We start from the raw sequence: 26,597 nt of genomic DNA on the forward strand, positions 1-26,597 counted from the left end.
CATTAAGGAATTTATTAATTTCCTCTTTAAGAATCTCTATTATCCTCATTCAGGTGGCTTTAAAGTCTTTTCTTGTATTTTATCTATGTCAAAAGGGCCTGCTGTGGTAGGAGAGCAGGCTTCTAGTGCAGACACAATGCCCTGACTGTTATTGATGGTGCTTTTATATTAGTATCTAGATATCTGGAATTGGGATGATTGTAGGTCTAGTTTAGTGATTCTTGGCCTTCCTAATGTTGTGATCTTTTAATACAGTTCCCCAAGTTTGGGTAACCCCGACCATAAAATTATTTTTGTTGCTATTTCATATCTATAACTTAGCTGCTGTTATAAATCATAATGTAAATATCTGATGTGCAGGATATCTGATATGTGACCCCTGTGGGGGGTCATGACCCACAGGTTAAGAACAAGAACCACTGGTGTAGGTGCTTGCTATACTGGGTTTGTCTTTGTTGAATAGAAGTTTTGTTCCTTGGTTTCTGTTTATTCTTTGGCTTTTCAGAGTGTGATTGCTGTATGTTGCCTAGCAGGAAATTTTCTGTGGACCTGCTTCCATAGCCTGCTCAGCTCATGTTTTCCCAGGGTATGCCTGCTGATATTAGAGGCTTGGATAATGGGTTGAGTTGGAGGAGAAGATTGTGATCAGTTTGGAGGTGGGACTATAAAGGAAAGGAGACCACAGCAGGTTTTCTGCTTCAGAGCTGGGGATAAGACTGGAGGTATTGGATATAGAGGAGCAGGAGAGGCTTGGATCTATTATTGTCAGCCTGCTTGTTGCCGGTTTATAGACATTTTTTTTTATTTTATTTTATTTACATTATATTTACATTTCAGATTTTATCTCCTTACCCCATTCCCCCCTCCACCCAGGAACCCCTTATCCCATCCCCCCTCCTCCTGCTTCTATGAGGGTGTGCCCCTACCTGCCCCCACTCTCACCTCCCCACCCTCAAATTCCTCCCTGATTGGTGTTCAGCCTTCATGGGACCAAGGACCTTTTCTCCCACCCATGCCTGACAAGGCCATCCTCCCCTACATATATAGCTGGAGTCATGGGTCCCTCCCTATGTGCTCCCAGGCTGGTGGTTTAGATCCTGTGGAGCTCTGGTTGGTTGGTATTGTTGCTCTCCTCTTGGTGCCACCAACCCTTTCAGCTCCTTCAGTCTTCTAATTCTCCTTTGGGAACCCTTGATCAGATCAATGGTTAGCTGTGAGCATCTGCTTCTGGATATGTCAGACTCTGGTAGACTTCTGAGGAGATAGCTATATCAGGCTCTCGTCAGCATGCACTTCCTGACATCCATATCAGCGTCTATTTTTGGTGACTGAACCTGGGATGGATACCAAGGAGGAATGGCCTATAAACTGAAGCACATTTTTCTTTCTTTAATGAATACATAAATATTAAGTCAAAATAATCCATAGTCTACCTTTTACCTTAAAATGCTACAGTTTTCCTCAGTAACTTGCTCTTTAAGTGATACTCAAAACTAGTTTACTACTTTCCAAGCACACTAGAGACATGTTTATAGCTCAGTAAAAATAATGCATATAAACTTAAATTCATTTTGGCTTCTCAGTTCTTACAAACACATATATTGGTCATGTTTTGTTAAATACTATGAAATTAAGCACTCATCTGTAATCAATCATGCATGTTCCTTTTTCAGTCCACGAACAAAAGATGATCTTAGAGCATATTTTATACTGTTACAGGTAAGCTTGAGTTATTGAATTCATATGTCAATCTGCATGTGTAAATTATATCAGATAACTATTACTTGGCAATGGAATTAATACTCTTTAGAATAATATTTACTTGTAACCCAAAGACTAACATTGTAACAAACACTCAGAAGCTAAATTATATGAGGGATTAAATTATAAGCGAGTTCATACCTCCCTTCCACAGTGTTTGGGAACAAATAGATGGATGTTCTTCTCTTTCCACTCAGACTCTTTCCTTTGAGCTAATTGGCACAGGCTACAGAATTTTCCCGTATACTAGATTTTTATTTTTTAGTAATGTTCATTAGAATTCTGACAGAAACATAAAAGTTGTACTATTTGTTACAAAGCAAAATGATACTTGCTTTCTTATGAGAAAGAGATGGATTCAAAAGTATGAAAATATATTTAGTAAAAGCAATTTTTTATTTTTATTTTTTTTAAATTATCTTAGTTAACACACTACATTTACATCATTCTTTATAATTTGCCAAAGTTTTTCAGGTATATTAACTCATTTGAAGGTAAAAATATTAAACTATAGTGTTTAGTATTATGATATTATCAATATGATGCTCAAATGAAAGAACATGGCAAACAAAGGAAGAAACAAAAAAATGGGCAGGGGGTGGAAATGACCAAGAAGAAGAAAAGAAACAAATGAGAAAAGCATCAAAAGTAGGAGAAAAAAGGAAACATGAAGATGAGGAAAAGCTATAAAATGACCCCTTAAAGCTCAGCTCTCTTAGAGGCATGTGTTACTCAGCTCTGAGTTCTGTTCACACATCACCCTTTCCCAGAGCTCTCACTGGATGAAGTGGTCAGTGCCCTAAGTTCACTCCTGCCCATTAGTCAGTTTTGAAAAACAGTGTTCTCTCTTTTTTTTTTTATCACAATTGGATTAATTTTAAAAATTTTATTTTTGCTTTTTATTCGTGTGTGTGTCTGTGTGTGAGCTGCTTGTGTGGAGTACCCGTGAAGGTTGAAGTCCAATGCCCTGGAACTAACATTGTACACAGTTCTCAGTGCTAGAACCAAACTCATGAGCTCTGGAAGGGCATCAAGCACTCTGAACCACCAGGCCATCTCACCACCTGGCATTTTTAATAATAAGACTTTTATGGAAATTTATGCAATGTACACTGTAATGGAGCTTCAGCTTTTGAAAGATAAATATGGGGTTTGCTTAGTTTCGGAGCATTTTTCAGTCTTTTAATGTTTAAAATTGTCAGAGTGCATGCTTGTTATTCTCTGTGACAAATAAAGCTAACTTATTTCTCAGTGTAAAAGTTTTACAACTTACATTTACTTAGTTTTCCTTTTTAAAAAAATAAAGAAAACCCACATTATTCTCTTGCTACTTAATTGAATAATAATGATTGCCAGCATTTATGAAAAATGGAATGAGGTGCTTTATGTATGTTTTCTTTTGTAAAACTCAAAGCAACTCCTGAGATAGATATTATATCCATTTTACAGCTGAGAAAATTGAGAATTAAAGTTTAAAACCATGCCTAGTGATGCACAGCTAATATATGGTAGGATCAACCCTCAGATCCATGTCTGTCATGACTCCAAAGCCTGTAACAGAAACCAGTTTTGCTTAAATACAAGTTGATTGTTTTTAAAGAACTACATAAACTCAAATGTAGCTTCCTGAATTTGCCGCTTAAAACTCATTAAGCTTTGTGGTTTTCCTTGTTAACACAGTTTTAACACAGTTATCTTTAATATCTTTTTCAGAATCCTCAATTTAATGTCACATCTACATATGTCATCTATGCTCATTTGCTACGACAGATAGCTACCTTAGTGGAAGCTGACCATCATTTCCTAGTTCACTGGCTTAAAAAGTAAACAAGAACTTTCATAGTCTCTCACTTTTAACTGTTGAAAATTAATATTATTAATTTTATGATAAACTATTGTAAGCCTTTACAATATTTAAATGTTTTGAAGATTTTTAGGAATGATGTTTATACTTTGAAATGCTTCAAAAGCCAGTTAGAAAATGGATACTTTAGTAATACATAAAAGATTCATAAATATGTTTTTAATCTAAGTAACCATGTTCTTGTGACAGTTGTTGAAAATATCAACCACTTACAGTTTTTATATAGTACATTTCTGTTTTTTATACATTTCAAATGGATTTGCTCAGCTATTGTTTTATTACATGTCTTTTTGTTTCTTCTCTGTTAACACATCTTACTATATATGTGATACTTTCTCCTTATTAAAAATACCAGAATACAAAAGCACATTACTTTTTCCTCTCAGGACTATAGTTACATTAATAGACATTTCTCTACGATGGGAAAAAACTGAAAGGACAGAATATTTTCAAAATAAAATTTAAATACAGTCAATTCTCATGACTATAATAATACTTATTATTACTATTAATTATACTGGTAATAATTACTGTTATTGGTAGTAGTATTCAAATACTAACTGTACTTATGAAGTCACCATCAATGCTGAACTAGCACATATCCCTGATCCTTTAGCTTAGGTGGGTTACTAAGAGCCTCTGATTGCAGCCCTGTCAGCTCACCAAGCGTCTGCTTCATGAGTGCTTATACTTGATGCTTTCTTTATTCTATGTAAGTTAAATAGTTAAATTGAGATCATGATGGTTGCACTGTATGCAATGCCAATATAGCTGTAACACACACATTTTGTCAGTACAACACACCACATCTTTCTTGTTCACTGTAGAGCATCACATCCTTCTTGTTCATTGTAAAACATTACATTCTTCTTGTTCATAGGAACTGGCCAGCACTTAATTATTATACTGTAAGATCTTTGGGTTTTGAGACAGGTTGGAGTCTGTACCTCAGGTTAGCCTGGAACTTACCATGTATCCCAGTGGACCTCTAACTCACAGTCCTCCTGTCTCGGTCTCCCAGTTATAGGGATTACAGGTGTACACTGCCATGCCTGGCTGGAGGGCCATTTTAAAATAACAGAATCATCAAAAAAGACATGAAATATAAAAAACATGATCTTAGACTGTAGAGAAGATACTTGGTTACTGTATGAGAACTGAAACGAGGGTTAAAGCACTACCCTGTTGAATCTCATTCATGCATGCCGGTGCCTCAGGGTTCTATCCACTGTTCTGTGTCCACAAGTGGCCATGAAAGCTCAAGTGCTGACCTGGGGAGTAAGGAGCAAACCTTAGCATACAGGTTAGTCTTCAAGAACAGGATCTGTGAATAATGAGACTGGCTAAATCCTGAAAGCCTTAAAAATTATATTAATGACACCATAGTAATTTTGGTGTTTATTTCTTATTTGAGAAATAGTATTGGTAGGATTTCACATCTTTTGAAATGTTTCAGCTTAATAAATATAATTTGTGAGAATGAATAGTCTATATTCTATGTGTATAGAATGTAGTTTGATCTCTAACGAATATATTGACAAAATAAGAAATGAAAGTTTTGATTGGAATTATTTCAAAATCTTTACCAGATTAACCCAGAAGAAATTCAAGCAACTGGTAGAGAGACTGCTGCAATTTGTTTCTTTACGCCTGTTTCCAGCAAAACCTGAAGAATTCCCACCTCTGACAAAGTGTACCTGGTGGATTCCATCAGCTGCCAAAGTTCTGGCTTTACTTAGTAGGTTTTGATTATTCACTCACTCTTCCTTTTCTCTTGATAAGTATTGGGGACATATCTTAAGGGTCACTGGGTACTACAGAGATAGCTTTAACTTTTAAATCACTATTTTAAAGAAAACAAAGTCATTTTCTGTTTTATGGATTTTACAAAATATAATTTTTTATAAATGTTTTACAAAACTGGGAAGAACTGTTTCTGCTTGTGTTATAGTCTTAAGTGCATATGATTCACTAAGTATTCATTCCTGAGAGAACATGAATTCCCACTAGTTACTGAGGTCTACAAGAGATGGCACTGGTGGGGAAATGACGAGTAGATCACCATCTGCCCTCCTCTCTAAATGACGAGTAGATCACCATCTGCCCTCCTCTCTAAATGACGAGTAGATCACCATCTGCCCTCCTCTCTAAATGACGAGTAGATCACCATCTGCCCTCCTCTCTAAATGACGAGTAGATCACCATCTGCCCTCCTCTCTAAATGACGAGTAGATCACCATCTGCCCTCTTCTCCTCTCTAAATATTTTTATGATCCTCATCACTTTTTTAAAAGCAAGAAATAGCTATATTTTTTAACCACAGAGTTTAAACGGCCTTTTCATTGGAACTATTGTTATTTAAAACAGAGGTTTAAGTTAAGGCTAGCCAGTAGATATTTAAATAACGTGTTTATTAATAGAATAAATCATATACATGTTGGGAAGCACATTATATAAGAACTTCTCTTCACAGATACTGCCAACAGTTTGGTTCACCCTCCCCTTGTTCCTTACACTGATTTTTATAATTCTACCTTGGATCACATTGATCTCATGGAAGAGTATCATACTTGGCAGAGCTTTGGAAATTCTCACAGGTATGATCAATAGATCATCCAATTATTTACCTAACAAAATGCTATTAAAGTAATAACTGGATTTTAAGTTTCTATAAATAGTATGTATGTAATTTCTATATATAAACATATCATTTAGATATGTAGATTTAAAATGTCATTGTATCTATCAAGAGATTTAATTTTTGCTACATTTTCAGTTTATACACATGTTAATATAGTTTTGTTTTAATTAAAAGTATCTTTTCAGGAACAGCAAGGTTCTTCCCTAGGTATGAGGTTTCTTGGCTTACTTACTATTTTGTGCGTTGTCATCACACTAGGAGCAACGTGGTGTTTTTTTCTAAAGGACTAGAAGATAAATATTTTCAGTTCCGTGAATAATACATATTGATATTTTAGCATGAAAAACCCTTAGACACTGTGTAAATGAATTAATGTGAATGTTCCAGATTTCTTTATTTACAAAAACTGGTGATAAGCCATCTTATCTTAGAGGTCACAGTACCAGTATACCTAGTCCAGTTCATTTATCACACACATATGGCCACTTAATATATGTTCACTCCTCTCCCTAAGTCTGTACCAAAAAGTGATTATGAATTATTTATACAGAGAATTGGTATTTCAGGGAAAGGAGCTTCACAGTTTATTTAGTGCAACAAATTTTCAAAATGTTTGGCCAAATTCTTGAGTACACTATACTTTTTATCCACATTTCTACTTTGGATTAAATTATCAAGCCTATCCCAAACATAGTTTATTTCCCAAACATATTCAGGAGATTGAGAGGTGTAAATACAGATATAAATAACCGAAAGAGCCCACATAAACACATGAATTAAATTTTCTAGTAATTCTACCAGAAGTGACTCAAAATTTATAATGGCCCTCTTTTCAAATCTCAGTGTACATATGAACAATCAAAACTGAAAAACAGTTTCTTCTAAGGCCTGTAGTCAGTCTGAGGAATATTTTTTTGGTAGAATTACTTTTATAAAGATGCTCTCATTCCCGTTTTAGTATAAGTGTAGCCATAAATCAACTGATAGTTTATTTCATTGTCAGCTTTTAATATGAGCGCCTTCTAGTCACAATGCAACACACCAACAGTGCACTCCACTGGTGTTCCAGTTGGTCCCATGTGCCATGGGAAGTCAGCTGGAAACTGTAATGGAAACTGGAACTCAGGGCAGGTCACTACTGACTGTGGGGTGTTTGCCTGGGTACTTCATGCACAGAGTAATTGTATGTATTTTATTTTTTATAAAACCAAAATGGCAAAGGTTGAGAAGCACTGTTTAAAGTATATAATGAAACCAACATATATCCTTTTAGGTTTGTTGCATTTTCTTTTATTTTCACACCTTTAGTTGGCTTTAGTAGTTATTAGTAGTTTATTAGTTACTAGTACTGAGCAAGTTGTACTTATTATCAGTTTTGAATCAGAGTAAAGGCAGACTGATGTTCAGTACATAGGGCGACCTCTTCTTTCTCATGTCTTCTTTGCAACTAGTGGCCACAAATATACCACCTACTATGTTCAGATGGAATACAGCTTAAATTGGTGGATTTGTTTCAGTTACTTCCACCGAGCTATACCCCACATACACTGCAGCCACTTCTCAAAGTATTACTGCTGCTGTATTCATTCTTCCCATATACATCTATGTCTGAGTAGTTTGTGGCTTTCGTATATAGTGTAAGACTTAGCTTTGATCTGGGAGATAAGTTATTTCCATGCCCTTTGATAACAATGTTATATCTTTGTAAGTAAGTACATTTTGTATTTTAGTTTTCTTGTTTTATTATAATTGCTCTTAAATTTATGACTGCTTTTTATATGCTATAATTATCACTGTTTCTTCATTTCTGAAGCTCACACATCAGAAATAGTCCTTGAATAATAACTTGTATATTCATTTGAACATATAAATATTCTGTCCTATTTCTGGACCATCAACCTTGCTTCCTGGTCCTGCTGCTGGCCATGTTACCACAGGTGATAATATAGGTGACTGAAAATGGAAATGATTTGTGTGAACAATGTAAGTGACTAGCACATTTTTAGAAAATTAGTGTGGCTTCCTATAGAGAATTAAAACACTGTACTTCTAGGGATGATACATTTTTCATAGGTTTGTGGAAATGAACTCATGCACATAAAATCTTTTGTGAATGGTAAAACACCATACAAAAGTAATGTTTTATATGAAAGGAAGGTACCTTAGATTCCCTTAGAGTACTTTTGCTAAAAATGCACCATTTTGCTTTTTCTGTTTTCACTTATAAAGCAGGTTTTCCTTCTGTCAGTACCCATTCGTTATTTCTATAGCTGCAAAAAAAATCATTATTCAGAGAGACTCAGAACAACAGATGATAAGCATCGCAAGGGTAAGCCAGCTACGAAACATGTTTATGCTGACTATAATCAATATAGTAAATAATAAATAAGTTAAATGTCTTATGAATTGTTTTAGTGTAATCAGGAAATGTTAAAGATTAATTCATGTTATAACCTCTACAAGGTAACCTTCTTCACAGTATGGGAGATAGAACACCCCTTATCTAGTCAGCCTCCCAGTGTATTATAAATACAGCAGAAACATTTCTGATAGACCCAAATTTGAGGAGCTTGTTGGGACTTCATTGTGTAATCATGATGAGACCAGGAGTGCCTTTACACGGATCATTAACACTACAGCATTCTCTGGAGTTCATGAAAATTGGGAACAACCAAGACATTAGGTGATTAACACTAATATATATCCTATAGAACTAAGAACTATGCTCAAGGAAAGTGAAAGTCCTATAATTGTTTCTCAGTACGTGGGAAATGCACAGACAGTAGTGCAGACTAGGAAAATGTAGAGCAAGGTGACGTTTCTCCCTGGGCCTGTGCACTGCCTACCACTGTTGAGGATAGCACAAGAATGAGCACTCACTGCTCCTCTACACGTGTGCAGCTAGCAGGAGCCTACTGGAGAATGAGAGCTCATACAGTGTTAAAGAGGAAAGAGAAGCTTGGCTTCTTAAAATAGAAAGAAAACAGAGTAGACAGAAATTATTCCCGTGTCTTGTTCAAGAGTACAAAATATAAATTAGGATATTTCAAAATATAAGAATATTTATTCCTCAGCAGTTCAGTTCCTGGGTATTTTTTTTTTCTGTCAAAGAAAAAGATAAGGGTTTTGGTGCCTGAAAATTTCCCCAAATCAGCCTGCATTGAGTGAGTATGGGAATATTAGAAGAAATTTTATTGCCTATGACTCCAAAGGGAATTCCAAAGCCATGCTGCCACTGAAGAATGAGATTAAATGGGCATATTTGATACCCGATACTGGCTTAAAAGTTAATCTGTGGAGCCAGTCATCTTGACATTTTGAGTTAGTTGCATTTCTGTGCCATGTGTCTTTTTTTTTTTTAAGTAGTTTCTTTTTGCTGTGGGTATGTGGTTTGTTACAGTTTAAATAAAGTAGATAGCACTAGTTTATCCAGATGTCTATAGCAGTGTTCTACCACTCATGCTTAATGTATCAGATGCTGTAATTCTCCTAAGGGAAAGGAGAGTCCCAGATATCCTTTCACAGAATGTGAGAAGGAGGAAGTAGACTGAAGAAACCAGTGGCATTGTTAGTTCTCACCGGTTCTTCCTAACTGCCATGCCACTTGAATTAATGACTGGTGATTCTTTTGACACAGCTTATGCTATAGTCTGAAACTGCAAAATTAAGTACGTTCCACAAGACTGCCTAAAATCCTGCCTTTAATGGCCTCTTCCATTTGAAGTACACAAAGGGAAGTACACATTTCCAGTGAAAAGGACACTAAGCTTGCCTCCATTAGCATACAGGGGTAAATATATTTACTGTTGACATGTGACAGCTACATAGGGTCGCGATCAGAAGATGAGAAAGAAAGGGTAAGACAGAGATCTGTTACACAAGACACTGTTCAAAAATACAGACTTCCTTGGTAAGATAGGACCCAGAAAAACAAAAATCTACTAAGAGTCTTCACACTGGAGATTGGAGACCTGGGGGAGGCTATGAACCAGCATCTATTATAGTAATCTACAAAATCTTAAGATGTCTCAAACTCAATTTAGGATATGAGATATTATGTTATAGCACATTAGTGTTCTTCAAATGTCTGAAATATCCTTATTTCCACAGAGTTCATTTTCATTGTCACCAAAGACAATGAAATAGTCTAATAATCATTATCTAGATAAATAAATATATAAGCATATTGATTTTGTATACTAAATGACATTTATATATTCTTATGCATTCTAATATGTTGGTTTTTATATACTCAGTGCTTATATTTTGGAGAAACATGAAAGCTGCATTTCTCAAATCTTTTATATATTTATCACCCAGCATATATGTTAACATTTTGGTAAATTTTCTTTGGTACTCTTTAATCAACAGAGATAACGCAGTGTTATATACACAATTTTAACCCCTGTTGAACTGTTTATATTGTTCTCCTACTCACTTTAGTAGCTACATTATATTTCACTTACTAGATATATTTAGGATAGTTTTAAGCTTTGATTTTATTGATAATATTTTTATAAATATCTTGTGGAATAAATTTATTTCTAATTTTTAAAATTCTCCAAAGTAGAACTACTAGAATTAAAGATCTGAGCATTGATAATGTCTCTGAACCTATATATATATATTTTTAATTTCTAGAAATAGACTATTCTTTTAGGATAAATTAAGTATCCAAAATAGCTTAAACTTGAGCTTAGCATTAGAAATACATGCATTGGATTAAATGTCCCCCTTTTTTACACAGGAAACTTTGCTATTGAAGGTCTGAGGCCTGTGGAAATTGCAGGTTAGCCTTCTCACTATAAAAGTTGAACAAGATTTTGGTACCTACTGGCTACCAGGGTTCCAAAATAAAGTTAATAATAAGATGTTTCACAAGCTAAAATGTATGTCATTGGTTTATTAAATTATTTACATGAGAGATAGCATAAAAAAGAATTAAGTTTTTTGACTGTTTTAAATGAAATTATACTTTAAGTAAAAGTGGAAAATGTTTGCTTTCTTATTTAATTAGCAAAGTCTGGTGGATAAAGTATCTCGAAGACAAAGACCTGATATGAATATGTTATTTCTAAACATGAAAGTAAGGAGGACACATCTGGTTAGCGACTCACTTGATGAGGTATATTTTATTCCAAAATGGTTCTGACTTATTACTAAAATTTTTAAACTATTATTTCTATTTGCCAATATGTACACTTGCATAAATTCTGATAGAGTTAAGATAAATTTTATATAAATAAGCTTTATAATATAATGTTTATTAGTAGTAGGTTAATTCCTCAGAGTAGTTGATATAGAACAATTAAATATGTAATTCATGTTTTTTAGTGTGCTACCTAGACTCTAGACCAGCCATCTTTCTTCTGATTAGGTGTATAACAAGTCATTTTTAGTTCTCAACACCTCAGGTTGCTCTTCTCTAAACTTAGAGGTCTGACCTGTAGGGTATAGGGTATATAGGACCTGTTCAGATTCACACATTGACTCATCAGTGTATATTGCAAGGTTCCTTACATGTACATTGCTACATCAGACCAGCATGTAGTTACGAGATAATGGCTATTTTATCTTTGTGGGGGTTTTATTTAGTGTTGAAATAGAAAGGGCCATAAAAAGTTATTTTATAGTATAGTCTACTGAATTAAAATTTTGGACACAGTATGATTCTTGAGGGCAGTACCTTTTATCAAGGCATCTGACCCCTTAATTCTTTTTTCTAATCTATAAAACGAATAACACCTAGCTTATACTATCTGGCAAATTGGATGGGTGGATGGATAGAAGTTTGAATGGATAGATGCTTATGGAAGTAATAACAAATGAAAGTTTGCCTAATATTGTTTCCAAAAATTAAAAAATAAATTTTTCTTTTCATTGCTCTTCATTCTGCCTTACTATATAACTTCTTCAAATAGTTAACCCGGAAAAGAGCTGACTTGAAGAAGAAGTTGAAAGTTACATTTGTAGGTGAAGCTGGTTTGGATATGGGTGGCTTGACTAAAGAATGGTTCCTTCTCCTAATTCGCCAGATTTTCCATCCAGATTATGGTGAGTGTTTGATGTTTGTTATCATTGTCCCTCTAGACTTGTTAAAGTTGAGTTGTAGCCCTGACATTTTTGTCAGCTGTAAATGTAGAATTTGTACACAAATAGCCTTAACATCTCTTGAATAAATCAAATGAATGGAAGTGTGCCATTGAAATAAAGAACATTCAGAATTTTAAAACAAGTCTATAGTTTTTTTTTCTGTATTAGTATGTGAAGCTTCTTTTCATTAAATAGTCATTTAAAAAATAGAAGTCTGTGGCCTTGGGAAATGGTTTAGACAGTTAACAGCTGGCTGTGTAAGCCTGAGGGTCAACTTAGGTCCCAAGTATCATGTGTAAAGCCAGGTACTGCCAGCACTCCTTTAACAGCAACACTGGGGAGACAGGGACAGATAGATCCCTAGAGCTTGCTGGCCCACTAGTCTAGCTTAATTGTTCAGTTCCAGATTCAGTGGGAGACTCTTTCAAAAATTGGATGGACCATGACTGAGGAAGACACCTGACATTAACCTGTGGATTCACACACAGATGAACATGTGAACACACAAACACATATACATGTATAAACCACAGACAAATGAAATAGAAATTCATAAGTTAATTTTTAAGGACAAAAATCTTCAATTTTACTTTATTCTATTTAGAGAAAATACTTATATAATTATTAGCATCTATTAAATGTTTTCATCCAAAGGAGAATCTCTATGTTTATAGGGTATACATATCATACACATTATGGATAACATAGATGGATGTGTAAAATCTTGTACATCCTTGTAAAAACGCAAAGATATAAAAATGCCTTCTATAAATATTTTACTAAGATTTGTAAATGTATTCTGTGAAATTTTTAACATGAAAGATGATTTGTAACAGAACTGTTATTAGTGATTTGCTTTTGGTAGATTTCATATGTATTTTACCAGTGCTTTTCATCTGTGGACAAATTGTGTTTCCTTTGCAGGCATGTTTACATACCACAAGGATTCACACTGCCATTGGTTTAGCAGCTTTAAATGTGAGAACTATTCGGAGTTCCGATTGGTTGGAATTGTATCCTTTGAACTTTCCACTAGGAGGTGCTACTAGACTAGGGATTTTTTTAAGGTTTTTTTTTTTTTCTTTTTTTAAACTATAGTTTAGAAAAATGTTTTAGAAAATTAGACATCAGATTTATTAGATTTTCTCTAATATGTGTGTGTGTGATATCAAACCTCCATAGACTCAATACATTTAAAGAAAATTGCTGACTTTTAAATCTTTATTGTCTCAAAATGATTATATATCAAAATTATCAAAAATTTAATAATTTTTTAAAGCTAGAGTATTTTCCATTTGTAATAAAATACTTTCTGTCCTTGCATTTTGTGCTAACTCAATTTACTAAGTTGAAATCATAAGAATTAAATTTAGCTTTTTTTAATGTACCCTGAAATCCTGAGACATAAAGGAGGTAACCCTAAAATATTGAAAAGTGAATGCAATGGGGAATATTTAAAACATACATAATTATTTTACAGCTTTTTAAATTCATAAATTCATTTGCTGTTTCTCATCTCTATCTCAAGTTTGTTGTATAATTTATTCCTACAGTGGTAGAGCAAAGAGAGGTTAGATATTAGACAAAGATGCCTTGTATATTAGCTTTTAAATTACAAGAAGTATTAATTGTGGGAAATGAAAGAAGAGTAAAATGATGAGCAAGAGCTGAAGATGTGTACAAAAAGAGGGAAAATTCAGTCTTTGAGAACTTTAGCATTTAAATAAGTAGATAAGCATCAATACAGGGTAGTTTATCCTCAGTCAGATGACTATGTAACATGCATTAATAATGCATGTACTAAGTGGTATGTGACTTTATTAAAACCAAGAATAGCATTAAAAAAATGTGGTGAGGCTGTAAGGTGGAGAAGATGTGATATTGTATTCTTCCCAGAAAAGGTAGGAATTTAAGCTGAGAGGATGATGAGGGAATAAAAGGCAGAGTTGTTACTGACTTGCTACAAAGTAGTGATCATCCTGGGACTTGAGGAAGTGCTGAGCATCCATTCATATAGGCTGTGTCACATTTACTATGATTAAATCCTGAGGATGTATATGGAACTTGAAAGGGTAAATGAAAGAAAAAGCAGGAAATAAAAGTACACATTGAAATAGTCAAGTTAATTTGAAATGCTTATAGATTGTCATATATAAGGTCCAGAGCAACTAATTCCACACTACCCAAGAAGGCTGAACAGGTCATGGAGTCCTGTTTTCCTGTAATTTACAGGTCTCACTTGAGTGTGTCTAACTTCTGTGGTACTTTATACTAACTTTGACCTATTTGAACTTCTTGCTTTACAGTACTATGTCACAGCTCAGAGTTGTGATATTTTGACTTCCTGATATCACTAATAAGGTTAGCTGTTGAACTTCTGAAATAATGTTTTTCATAAAATTGTGAATTGCCAGTCATGTTCTTTTATAATATTGGTGTTTTTTACTCAGTCAGTGGCTAAAAGATCATACTAAACATGTTCTTATGTCTATAGCTCACATTAAACAAGTGTGTCTAAAATTAAACTCACACAATTAGTGTTTTTGACTACAGTTATTTTTAAATATGGTAAGATTTTAGTGTTTACAAGAAGTGGAGCCATAAAATACAAAATAATGGTAAAGAGTATTAATAGCAGTGATATTTTAAAAGAAGAATTACCTATACCAAGAGGGATATTGAAACTATTATATAGAGATAGTACAGTACAGTACAGGTTTGAGACTGTCCACAGCACAAAGCACTTAGTGACACTGGCAGAAAAATTACTCCCTCCCTGTTTCAACTAGAGCAGGTTAATTTAGTGTGAAGTAAAGAATTCCTGTGTGAGAGGCTCTGTAGCATACGCCTGTTAACCTGCTTCCTTACTGTGCACAATCTGCTTTCAGGATTTTAGCATTAAAATTTTTTAAATAAAAAATGTTTAGAGGCTATCACCATAGTGGAGAATTATGAATTATAACACTGTAGTAGTATTATGATTATCATGTTTGTTACTATCTTGATTACATATTTGAGTGTATTTGCAGTATCTATTTTCTTACACACAGGTCAGCCTGTGCAGTTACTTAGAAAACAGTATAGCTGTGTCTTATATCTCCAGCCCTCATTTTGCCTTTGCAGATTAAATCAACAGTATTCAAATTTGCTAGGCCTATATGTTTAGGTTTCCTTTTGAATCTATAAAATAAATGACTCTTTAAGTAACTTTAATATAATAACTGACCTTTAAATACTAGAAAATCTGATCTGAAGTTCCTCTTTTGGCAAATGGATAAGTTGCATTCTGCTATGTAAGTAAGACAAATTTTACAAGTAGATAAGATATCTGAACTCTAGTTCGTTAGGTTGTATTTATGAGTGCTTACACTATTATCTTTTTAACAGTATTTGTACATCCATATGCTTATTCATACCAGCTCTTTTAACACAGTCTTACTTAAGCTTAAATAACTTTAAATAACTTAAATAGCTTTAAATAACTAAAATGGCAATTTTAATATCAGTCTGTATTCTGCAGCCAACTACTTCTTACAAAACCACCAACATACTTGCTTAAATTACTATTTTTTATATATTAAATCATTTATAGGAATGCCTGAAATCATTAAATCCTATCAAATGAACACTTTTTCCATGGCTTTTGTTAATCGAGAATTATAGTACATAAATAAAATGAAATTAAAGGAAAAAAGAAAGGTGTGTTGGACTCGTTAGAAAGCCAATGTTGGATCTGAAAGAAGTATATAAGAAGACTGATGCATACATAATTCAAGACTCATTTGTTGTAATGGATTTTATGTTAATACTTAACATTTAGTATGCATAGCTCATGGGACTAGCTGTTTATAACAGCATCACCTTGGATATTCGTTTTCCTCCCTGCTGTTACAAAAAATTACTGAGCCCTCCCGTGGTACCTAGTGATCAGAGTACACCAGTAGGCATCTGCAGTGTTACCATTGACGACTTGTGCCAGATCATGCCTGTAAGTATGTTGTTAACACCTTGTAGTCATGTTATGCTAAATGCCTCCTTATTTGTAATCTTCTAATCCAGTTCTTACTTTAAAATCAGGTTTCCCTTTTAGAACACTTCTCTGTCTTACTTTTAGTCTTTTCCTTACAGAGACCTATTCTGTAATGTGCCTAAGCTCTTAGAGAATAGTACAGATTTTTAAGTCTCATGGGCACTGATTTGAGTGCCGATCATGCCATTTATTGGCTTTGTAAACTTCTCTCTGAGCCCTGATGTCCTTATGTCAATACTAGCTTGTTTTAAAAAATAGTAATTAAAAGCAGATAAGAAGCTGGGAAGATGGCTCACCAGTTAAGAGCTCTTACTGCTCTGGTAGAGCACCCAAGTTCAGTTCTTGGTGCCCATATTAGAGTGCTGACAACTACTTCTAACTCCAGCTCCAGGGAATCCAACACTTCTGGCCTCTGCAATCATATACACAAACTCATAAACAGACTCATACAAATAAACATAATTTAAAATAAATTTTTATGGTAATAGACATATCAAATCTCTGCCAGCCTAGATTTATATAAAATATGTGCTTAAAAAAAGAAAACCCAGCTGACAATTGTATTTTCACATTTCACAGTGTAAGGGAAGACGGTACTTGTTTATCCCACTTTTCCCATCTAAGACTATTCTCTTCACTAGAAACTGAGAGAACTCTTCTTTTATTGTACTGCCAGAAAACTTTCAGACACAGCATCATGATCTGACAAAACAGACCAAGTAATACAAAACTGCTTATCTGTTCAGCTGAGTCATGCTAGGATGGTTGGATGCCATTGTAGGAAAAGCAGAAGGTCTTATCATGGGAGGTTTAAGCATCTTGGGCATGTGGCCTCCTATGGGAGGCCTCATTCTAAGAGCAGGATCCACAGACATCATCCCAGGAGAAGGGCATCACAGAAGGACCTCCCATATGTGGTATGGGCATCATACCGGATGAGGAGGATGCAGGAGCCTGTGGGAGACAGGCCCATTGCCTCAGCAGGAAAAGGAGCAAAGAATGGAGCTGGAGGTATCATTCCTTGTTGAAATACAGCCATTGTTTATCAATCAGGCTCTGAGCCTGCTCTTCATCCATTTCTGATGGTAGACTTTCACGTTCTCTTTGCGGTCCCTATACTGCATTGTGACTTTCTTACAGATGGTGGTTGTTGGTAATACACATATCACAGTACTCATAATAAAAATCACCTCCACCCTGCCAGATCTGAGGGCCTGGTCCCTGTGCTCTTAGCGAAATAAAAATTTATTATGTAAAGTAAGATTACTCCAACCCATAATATTACTTATCACTTCAAACAATTTAATATAAATTAAGAGTAATTTTTCATGAAGCTTGATTAAAACATGAAATATTGAGCCAGTTCTACTTTTAAATTTTGGTTCATAGATAACTGAATTTGAAAGAAAATATTTCTCCCAGCACTCCCAGGCTTTTCTTGGAAGAGGAGGACATGATAACTAAAATGTATAAGCCCCTTAACACATGTGAGCTGCATGTCTAATGTTAAACACTGCATCATAAAACAGGAGCACATATAAAATATATATGTGATTTGAAAATGAGAAGTAATGCAAATCCATAAACAATAATGTGGCAGGGAGACAGGAATTACACTGGAAATCACAGTAGGGCTGTAACACCTGTTTGCTTAGGAGTGGGCCATAGAGTTAGATTTCTAAGTATAAACTGCATAACTCCCTCCTGCGTGGACATCAGTTTTTCCAAGTTATGGATGGTAGCAATCATTAACAAGTATCATGAGTCTTAGAAAGTACATCGCAAATATTTGTTTTATTTTTACAGGAATTAGCCCATGGATTAAAGGAACTCTTATCATATGAAGGCAATGTTGAAGAAGATTTCTATTCAACATTCCAGGTACTGATGAAAGCATATCACTGTGTATGAGCTGTTCATCTTAAATATGAAAATGTCATGTGTTCCTAAGCACTTGTTAGATGAACAAGAACTAATCAACATGTAAAATCTTAAGTCTGAGTGTAGCAGTGTATTAGGTCCTGGCACTCAGGACACAAGAATTGTGATTTTGAGCTGAACAGCAAAACCCTTTCTCACTTAACTAATTTTGAAAGTATCAAAGCTATAATGTAATAGAAACAGTGCTGCATACACATGCAGATAAGCATGCAAACAATGAATTTATCAAGGGCATGGTGCTCCCCTGGGCAGTTGCATATTCCCATGACTGATTTGCTTTTTATCAAAAACTAGCTAGCCTCTTACATTGCCTGAACACAGGAAGTTTAAGAGAAAGTAATGAGTCAGACAAAACCACCCACTCATTTCTACCTTGCTCACTTGCCGTACAAGTGCTGTGGGCTTTGTTAAAGTATTAACTGTATTTAACAGGAAGGATTAAAGACATGCTTTTCTACCTCAGAATGTCACCTCTTCTTAATATAAATGTCACTGGAAGGTTGAGGCTTTTGGCAGTTGTGTATTAAGGGAGAGGCAGAACTGTTCTACAGATCTACCCACTGAAGCCTCCATGTATATTAACAATACAATTAACATATGGTATCGCCCATCAGGTTTTTCAAGAAGAATTTGGAGTAATTAAATCCTATAACTTAAAACCAGGAGGTGATAAGATTCCAGTTACCAATCAGAATAGAAGAGGTGAGTTAGATGCCATTTTAAATTGCAGTGAATTAGTACTTCATTACTATGGCTGTGTAACAGTGTGAAATTGCTTTCCAGAGTATGTCCAGCTTTATACTGACTTCCTTTTGAACAAATCTATCTATAAGCAATTTGCTGCATTTTACTGTGGATTTCATAGTGTGTGTGCTTCAAATGCCCTAATGGTGAGTTTACATTTTTAAGCTTTTAATTAGGGTTTCTAGCGATATAGGAAATAATTCCTTAAGTATCATAGTAGATAAGCTTTTAAAAGTAGAAAACATTTTCTACTTTTGAAAAATAGGTGCCTTGTTTTGTTTATATTTTGTTATGTGTTTTTTATTTTCTTTTGGGGGGAGGTTTCAAGGGCATTGGGCAGATATGAGAGGATGGGGAAGTGAATGGGCCTGGGGCACATGATGTGAATCTCACAAAGAATCAATCGGAAGTTTTTAAAAATATAAATAACGGTAGTGCTCCTCTTTCAGCCTATCTCCTATAGAGATGGAACTGCTATGCCTTAAATTAGGGCTTTAAAAGCTGTGTGAGGATGTTGAGACTTAGGAGCAAAGCAGAGCAGGAGAGTTAATGTCTAGCTCTAGGGATTGGGGCTACGTAGGAACATGCTGTGTAATTGCCCCTGTCTACTCAAGGGTCTGTCAGTAACCTTGAGTCTAAAGTTCATCTCCAAAAACATGGTGGATTCTTACGGTGATCTGACTTGTCTTAGCCATGTAACTTGGAGTTAGAATGCCATTTTGTAAATATTATATGATTTTTTTTTCACCTTAAATAACCAGACACATGCCATCATGCCTATCATATGTCTCTTCTATTTTATTGTGAGAGTCTGGAGTAGCCTTTCATTTGAATTGTTTTTAAAGAAGAAAGAAGTGGACTACTAAAGTTCCATTGGTGGCAGGAGCAAGTAGTTTTCTTTCTGGCTTGTTACAGAGCAGTGGTTCTCAACCTGTGAGTCCTGACTCCTTTGGGGGTCTAACAACCCTTTCTCAGGAATAGCATATCTAATATCTTGTTTATCAGATTATGATTCATAACAATAGCAAACAGTAGCAACAAAAATAATTTTGTGTTTGAGAGTCACCACAACATGAGAAACTATTAAAGAGTCATGGCATTAGGAAGGCTGAGAACCACTCTTTTAGAGAAACCTTTGCAATAGGTTTGCTGATAAGTACCTTTGAAAAAGGAGAACTGTTGAACTGTAACTAAGTTTCATGACTCTGGCATGGTAGGATGGAGAAGGGAAAATAAAAATTACATGGCATAATTGCCTATTTTTCAGATCTAATCTCAAATGAGAACTAACTCATCTAAAAGGTAGAAAGCTAGTGAGTGACACAAGCAGACTAGGTCTAGACTAGCAGACTACCCAGCCTGCAGTGCACAGAGCACCGCAGAGGTGGCAGGACAGCCAGATCAGAACACATCAGTGCTTCCTGCTGATTGGAGAAGAATGAGTTTGGTTCATGCTGAGTTGTTTTCTTGGTTTTCTAGCAAACTACTAATTACTGTCATAAGATACAAAACTTTAGAAACAAAATACCTACTATAATAGAAAAATATAAATGGAAAGCATTTTCTTCAACAAAAAAGTCATTTGATTTACTGAAACAGTGTCATAATTTCTGATTTGATTCTGCAATGAAAACAGTTCAAATTTCATTTACGACTATCAGTTTTAATTCTGGCTTTTATGATTATTGACAGCTGCTTCGTCCAGAAGAGGTAGAAATTTTGGTCTGTGGCAGTCCTGAACTGGATATGCATGCACTGCAGAGGAGTACACAGTACGATGGCTATGCGAAAACAGACCTGACCATCCGGTGAGCTCCAACCTTCATCTATAGAACAGAAGAGAGTATGGCTTGTTTGTTCATATGACTTAGAATTCTTCAGTCATTTAAGTTAAATATTCTGTAGCCCCACCCTGTCTTCATTTATTTCTTAAAATGAGAGAGTACTAAAATAGAAATGCATTTAGAATTCCACTGGGGAAAAATTATATCAGTTTCTTTCTATCAAAGTATAGAGGGTTTTTTTTTTTTCCAAAGATGCTAAATTCTTAAATAGTATTTTCCTGGCACTGTGTTTTTTTTTTTTTTTTAAAAAAAAAAAAAGCTTTTATATTATATAGAGAACAAAAAAACATGTCCTACTGTTAGACTAGTTAAATAATGTTATAAAAATGTTATTTTATTCTATTATCAAACACATTTGAATTAGAGAAATTTTCTCAGAGCTTAGTTTATTAGAGTCTCTAAGGATTATTACATCATGTATGAATTTCCTTCTGTAGATACTTTTGGGATGTTGTGCTTGGATTTCCTCTTGAACTTCAGAAGAAGCTGCTACACTTTACTACAGGAAGTGACAGAGTACCTGTTGGAGGGATGGCTGATTTGAATTTTAAAATTTCAAAGAATGAAACTTCTACTAACTGGTAAACTCTGCGTTATAACTTACTTACTTACTTACTTGATTTGGTTGGTTGGTTGGTTGATTGGTTGGTTGGTTGGTTGATTGATTGATTTTTTTTTTTTTTTTTGAGATGGGGTTTCTCTGTTTAGCCCTGGCTGTCCTGGAACTCACTCTGTAGACCAGGCTGGCAGTTGGCTTCAAACTCAGAGATCCACCTCCCTCTGTTTCCCAAGTGCTGAGATTAAAGGCGTGTACCACCACTGCCCAGCTAACTTTATTTTTAATATGTAACTTACTAGTAATTTTGGAATCAAGAGTCTTTCAGTCTGAAGTCATTTTCATGTAAAATTCTTCAGGGTCAATGTGACCTTGAAACAGAGGAGACTGAAAAGTTCCTGGCAGTGTTGACACATCCCAGTACTAATGGTGACATCCTCTGTCTCCTTTCAAATGCCTGTGTCAAGTATTTGCTTTGTGGTGTTCTTTAGAACCCAGTCTGCCGTGTAGTAGCATGTTGTCTAGCCCTCATTTTTGTGAAAATTATTTTTATAATTAGGAAATATATGAAGTTGGGGCTTCTGAAAAGAATGGAGGTAGCTACTATATTTATTAATAATCTAAGTTCTTCTGGTACTGGCATCTTTCAAGTCTCATGCTCCTCACATATGAAGTAATAAAGACCATGACATTAAACAGTTTTCTAATAGTGTTAATGGGTAATTAATTCTGGTATTCCTTACTTCTATTCCACTATTCTGTGACTTCCAAAAAGTACTCTGAGAAGGCACGGCTTTCATTATGATCACCCTTGTCCCACAGTCACACATTGGACATTTCTCAATTCCTGTTCCAGGCCTTTTGTTTCCAAACTTGAGTTGATTCTGTGCTTTCCCAGTTGCTCCCACCCGGGTGCTGTTACTTCTCACCTCATTCCTAGCTGAGTTAAGGCCGCTTTCCTGTCCAGGTTCCTATATAGCTCCTTCTCCATGACACTGACCTGGCCCTGACTTGCTGGACATTAGTAGCTTTATTGTTCCTCATCAGTTCCATTCCTAGAGTCCATTTCTGTTTATGTTCACATACTATTTTGGTTCATCCTTAAAACACTTTGCTTGCCTTCCTCCATTCTTTTGATTTGTTCATTTTTCATATGATATGTGCTTGCTATCTCTCATGAAGATCTTTTTTAATGTTGACTTTTCCTGTGACACCAAAAAGTCATCATTTTTCTCAGTACATTTTGTTGCACCTTATACTGCAGTCATTGCACTCTCTTCAGGATGGAGAGGGTAGGTCTTATGCACCTTATACTCCATATAGGCACACGCGTAGTAACTGTTTCCTGAATGACTGTTTAAGCTAATGTCAAAATTTTACTTTAGGGATCAGAATATCATTCTTCTTTGGTTAAGCACAAATCCCTGAATTCAGATCCCTAACACACATATAAAAAGCCAGCTGTGTAGCCACATCAGCTTGTGCCCTGAGCTGGAGTAAGGATGCGGAAACACAGGAGGATCACTAGGGCTTGCCAGCCAAGTCAAAAGACACGCTTTAGGTTCCGTCAGAGACCCTGCTGCAGTGAACTGAAGGCAGGGAGTGATAGAATGTCTATTAATCCTAGTATCTTCCTCTGGTTTCTATGTATACCATGGGTATGTGTACCACCACCCATATATGCACACGAGCATACACCACACAAAAAATAAAGATTGTATTTTAAAACATAAAATGAATATTTTTATAATTATGACTCATATAAATTTCTATATAAGTCATAATTAAAAGAATGAGAAAATGTCAAAAGAAGCTTTTACACTTGTAGCTTTATTTGCTCAACAGAATTCTTTAGAATATAGCAATAAAAATATTGAATTAAAGGTAATATGAGTAACTTATTTTAATACAAAAGCAACATATAAATGTCTCCGATTATTTTTATTTCAGAGATAATTTCAGGAGCTAATATAGCTTAGTCCTGAATCTGGAACGACTCTATAGATTCCCAGCAGGGACCTCACATTGACTAAATATAAGATTAAATATAACTGTCAAAGACACATGACATTTCCATCTAGTACAGTGACAGTGTTCCTCAAAAGGCAAGGACAGTATTCCATCTGAATTAAGAATTTTCATCTCTTCTGTAAGGCACACTATTGACAATTCATAGGTTTTGTTGAATGTGAGTGGCAGTGCTTTTTCACATCTCAGCAAATAGCACTGGTTTTGGAGTCAGACCTGACTGAATTTGAAACTCAAGCTTACTCCTTTCCAGCTTTGGATACTTGCTCTATCTGTTCCCACGTCTCATTTCCCTTGTCCATACACTGGGGAGAATAACCACTTTTAGGTTGCTTTGGGCTTCAGTGAAGCAGTGCATGTCAGAGCATATGCTGCAGTGCTTTTCGTAATGCAGAAACTCCATAAGGAAACTCCATAAGTGGTAAGTGACCTAGTATCTGTAAGTCTTTTTATATGGTCTTGCAGTATAAACTCTGATCATACAGAATTTTTTTTAACTGTTCTCTGGATTATTCTCCACTCTTACATACTGACTTTGCTGAAAGCTATTATGATGCTGGGGAATTCATAAAAACTGAAGAGAAGGCTCTGAGATGCCTCTAGAGACTCTGGATGAAGACAACAGTTCTAACAGTTACCTGGTAGAGTGGTGTGGAGGGAACCGATCAGAAGGATTCAAGGACTGGATGTTCAGTGTACATAGAGGACAACAGCTTTGAAAATAGGTCCAAGGGCTGGAGAGATGGCTCAGTGATTAAGAGCACTGACTGCTCTTCCAGAGGCCCTGAGTTCAATTCCCAGCAACCACATGGTGGCTCACAACCATCTGCGATGGGGGTCTGATGCCCTCTTCTGGTGTGTCTGAAGAGAGCAATGGTGTACTCACATACATAAAATAAATTAATAATAAAATCATTTAAAAAAAAAATAGGCCCAAAATGGCTTGTTGACAATGGAGACTGAACTATAACAATATACTATCTACTAGCTATTTTGCATAGATCACAATCTTACACAGTTTAACATATCGGTGAGGAAACTGAGATTTGGAGACACTGAGCAATTCAAAATTCCATGGAAGGGAGGGAAGCAGTATTTAAATTCAGATCTGTCTGACTCCAAACAAAAAGCTTTTCAAATTAAGAGTTTAATGAAGACAGGTGTGTTGATTGTCTTGTCTGTAAACATGTTCCTGTTTCCAGAATGGCACTTGATCCTTAAGTTCTCAATAAAGAAGACATGAGTCATCGTGGAACAGGAAAATAGATCTCAATGTATGCAGAGTTTTTGAAGTTTCTTAGTCATTTCATGTCTGTTTTAAGACCTAGTATCCCTTAAAGAGTTATTTTTCCCTCTAGGTTACCTGTGGCACACACTTGCTTCAATCAACTCTGCCTTCCCCCATACAAGAGCAAAAAAGACCTGAAACAGAAACTGATTATTGGAATTTCAAATTCAGAAGGTTTTGGACTTGAGTAACCTAGAAGACTTGAAATACAATATTCTATATGTAGCACTCAGTTCCCTCTTACTGTGCCTTTAACATTTTCATGTTTCTGTTTCAAAACACTTTCACAAAGCTCACCACTTTTAAAATAATGAGGGTCTTTTTTTTTACTCAGATACAAAATATATGTAGTGAAGGCATGATTTAAAAAATACATATATCAGAAATTGACTGAGTGAGAAAAGGAGCCTATGGCAGAAACAGGTCTGGGTCCAGCAGTCTTTTTATAGCCTTTTGTTGTTTTCCAGATGTAGTTTGTCACAGGTATCCACTGGGAAAGCCAAGTGCAGTAAGAATGCGTCTTTGACATGATGGAACCCAGTGGCAGATGTGCGCGGCAGCACACCGTAGCAGAGAGAGCAGAGAGCTACATTATCTTTACCAGAAAGCATGTAGCCATATTTTCATACAAAGGTAACAACAGTGTAACTGCAAATGCAGTGTACAGGGTCTTTTGATATATCGGTTTGGGGTCCTATAAGATCTTTTCACCTGTTGCTGAAAAGCATGTAAATAACACTACACAGCAGCTGAAGAATCATGGGATTTTGATAGTGCCATTTATTGCTACAGATTTATTTTTACAAAGTAAATTTAGGGTTTTAGATGTGTATACAGCTTTTACAAATCAACAAAGATGATTGTACGAGAGTATTTTCAGACCAATTGGATTCAAGGTTATATTCTTTTAAGTATTGTTAGTCTGCATGCTCACTGACAGTAAATTGGTTACTTGAGTATTCTGTAATGTTTGTATAATGGTCATTTCTTCTTAAAAATCAATATAGTAGAACAAATTAGACCAAACTAGTCATTGATTACTTAAAATAATTACAAGCACAAAAGAAACCCTGCTATTTTATATATTTTAATGTACTACTTATATCTACATTTTTGATCACCAGTTATATGAAAACACTAATTTTTGGAAAATGTAGGATAAGATATTTGACAAAAGTGAAATACAATAAACATTTATGTCAAAATGATGTACCTTGATATAAAAGAGAAGTTTGACATTTTGGCTAAAATGTTTGTTTTTTCACTGGATTCTAAATATAGTAAATTCAAAAGTACCCTTGTTTTCTATTTATAGTAAAATAGCATGTAAAAACTGCATTTTTAAGCCCCGGGATTTTTGTTTTGTTTTGTTTTAATTTATAGTGAAGCAGTTTTATTAGCATGTTATAAACATGTCCATCTCAAGACTTATTCTTTGATAGCTTTTCTTCAGAAAACTCTGAAGTGACATTTGCAATAAGAATGAAACCAGCATTTAGTACCAGCATATGATCCACATGCAAGTAATACTTGGCCCAAATCTTCCCTAAGCTAGGCATTTCCTTGTCAACTATGCTTTCTGCACCCAACCAGCAGAATTCAAGGGTGCAGTAACTCATCAGTGTGCCCATAGTTCTGAAGCCCACCTCTGTGTGTTAGAAAACCCAACTTCCCTTCTTGTAATGCTTGAGACTGCAAATGACTACTTTCTAATTTGAGTATACCAAAAGGATATTTCTTCTTTAAAATCTTGGAAAGCCTAAGTAAGACAGCTAAAGGTACATTTGGTCTGGTGTGTATATTGTTT

General features: G+C 35.2%; 1 protein-coding gene across 6 annotated transcripts in view; it reads left to right on the top strand.

Annotated features, from left to right (window-relative positions):
- Hectd2 (HECT domain E3 ubiquitin protein ligase 2) overlaps positions 1 to 26,597 on the top strand; it is a 64,375-nt gene extending 37,778 nt beyond the window's left edge. The window contains exons 7-21 of one of the 6 annotated variants that reach the window (XM_034486467.2): positions 1,674 to 1,719; positions 3,475 to 3,584; positions 5,215 to 5,363; positions 6,099 to 6,222; positions 8,496 to 8,595; positions 11,284 to 11,391; positions 12,188 to 12,320; positions 13,284 to 13,372; positions 16,189 to 16,347; positions 18,196 to 18,270; positions 18,945 to 19,032; positions 19,114 to 19,220; positions 20,767 to 20,882; positions 21,356 to 21,499; positions 24,861 to 26,597. In XM_034486467.2, the coding sequence (XP_034342358.1) occupies positions 1,674 to 1,719; positions 3,475 to 3,584; positions 5,215 to 5,363; positions 6,099 to 6,222; positions 8,496 to 8,595; positions 11,284 to 11,391; positions 12,188 to 12,320; positions 13,284 to 13,372; positions 16,189 to 16,347; positions 18,196 to 18,270; positions 18,945 to 19,032; positions 19,114 to 19,220; positions 20,767 to 20,882; positions 21,356 to 21,499; positions 24,861 to 24,981 (1,669 nt within the window). In that variant the 3' untranslated portion in view covers positions 24,982 to 26,597. Of the gene's footprint in view, positions 1 to 1,673; positions 1,720 to 3,474; positions 3,585 to 5,214; positions 5,364 to 6,098; positions 6,223 to 8,495; positions 8,596 to 11,283; positions 11,392 to 12,187; positions 12,321 to 13,283; positions 13,373 to 16,179; positions 16,348 to 18,195; positions 18,271 to 18,944; positions 19,033 to 19,113; positions 19,221 to 20,766; positions 20,883 to 21,355; positions 21,500 to 24,860 lie in introns of those variants that run through there. The other 5 variants (XM_034486471.2, XR_013106225.1, XM_076919621.1 and 2 more) reach the window with 5 other exon arrangements.

This window comes from Arvicanthis niloticus, chromosome 1 (assembly GCF_011762505.2).
Source record: "Arvicanthis niloticus isolate mArvNil1 chromosome 1, mArvNil1.pat.X, whole genome shotgun sequence".
NCBI classification, from domain to species: Eukaryota; Metazoa; Chordata; class Mammalia; order Rodentia; family Muridae; genus Arvicanthis; species Arvicanthis niloticus.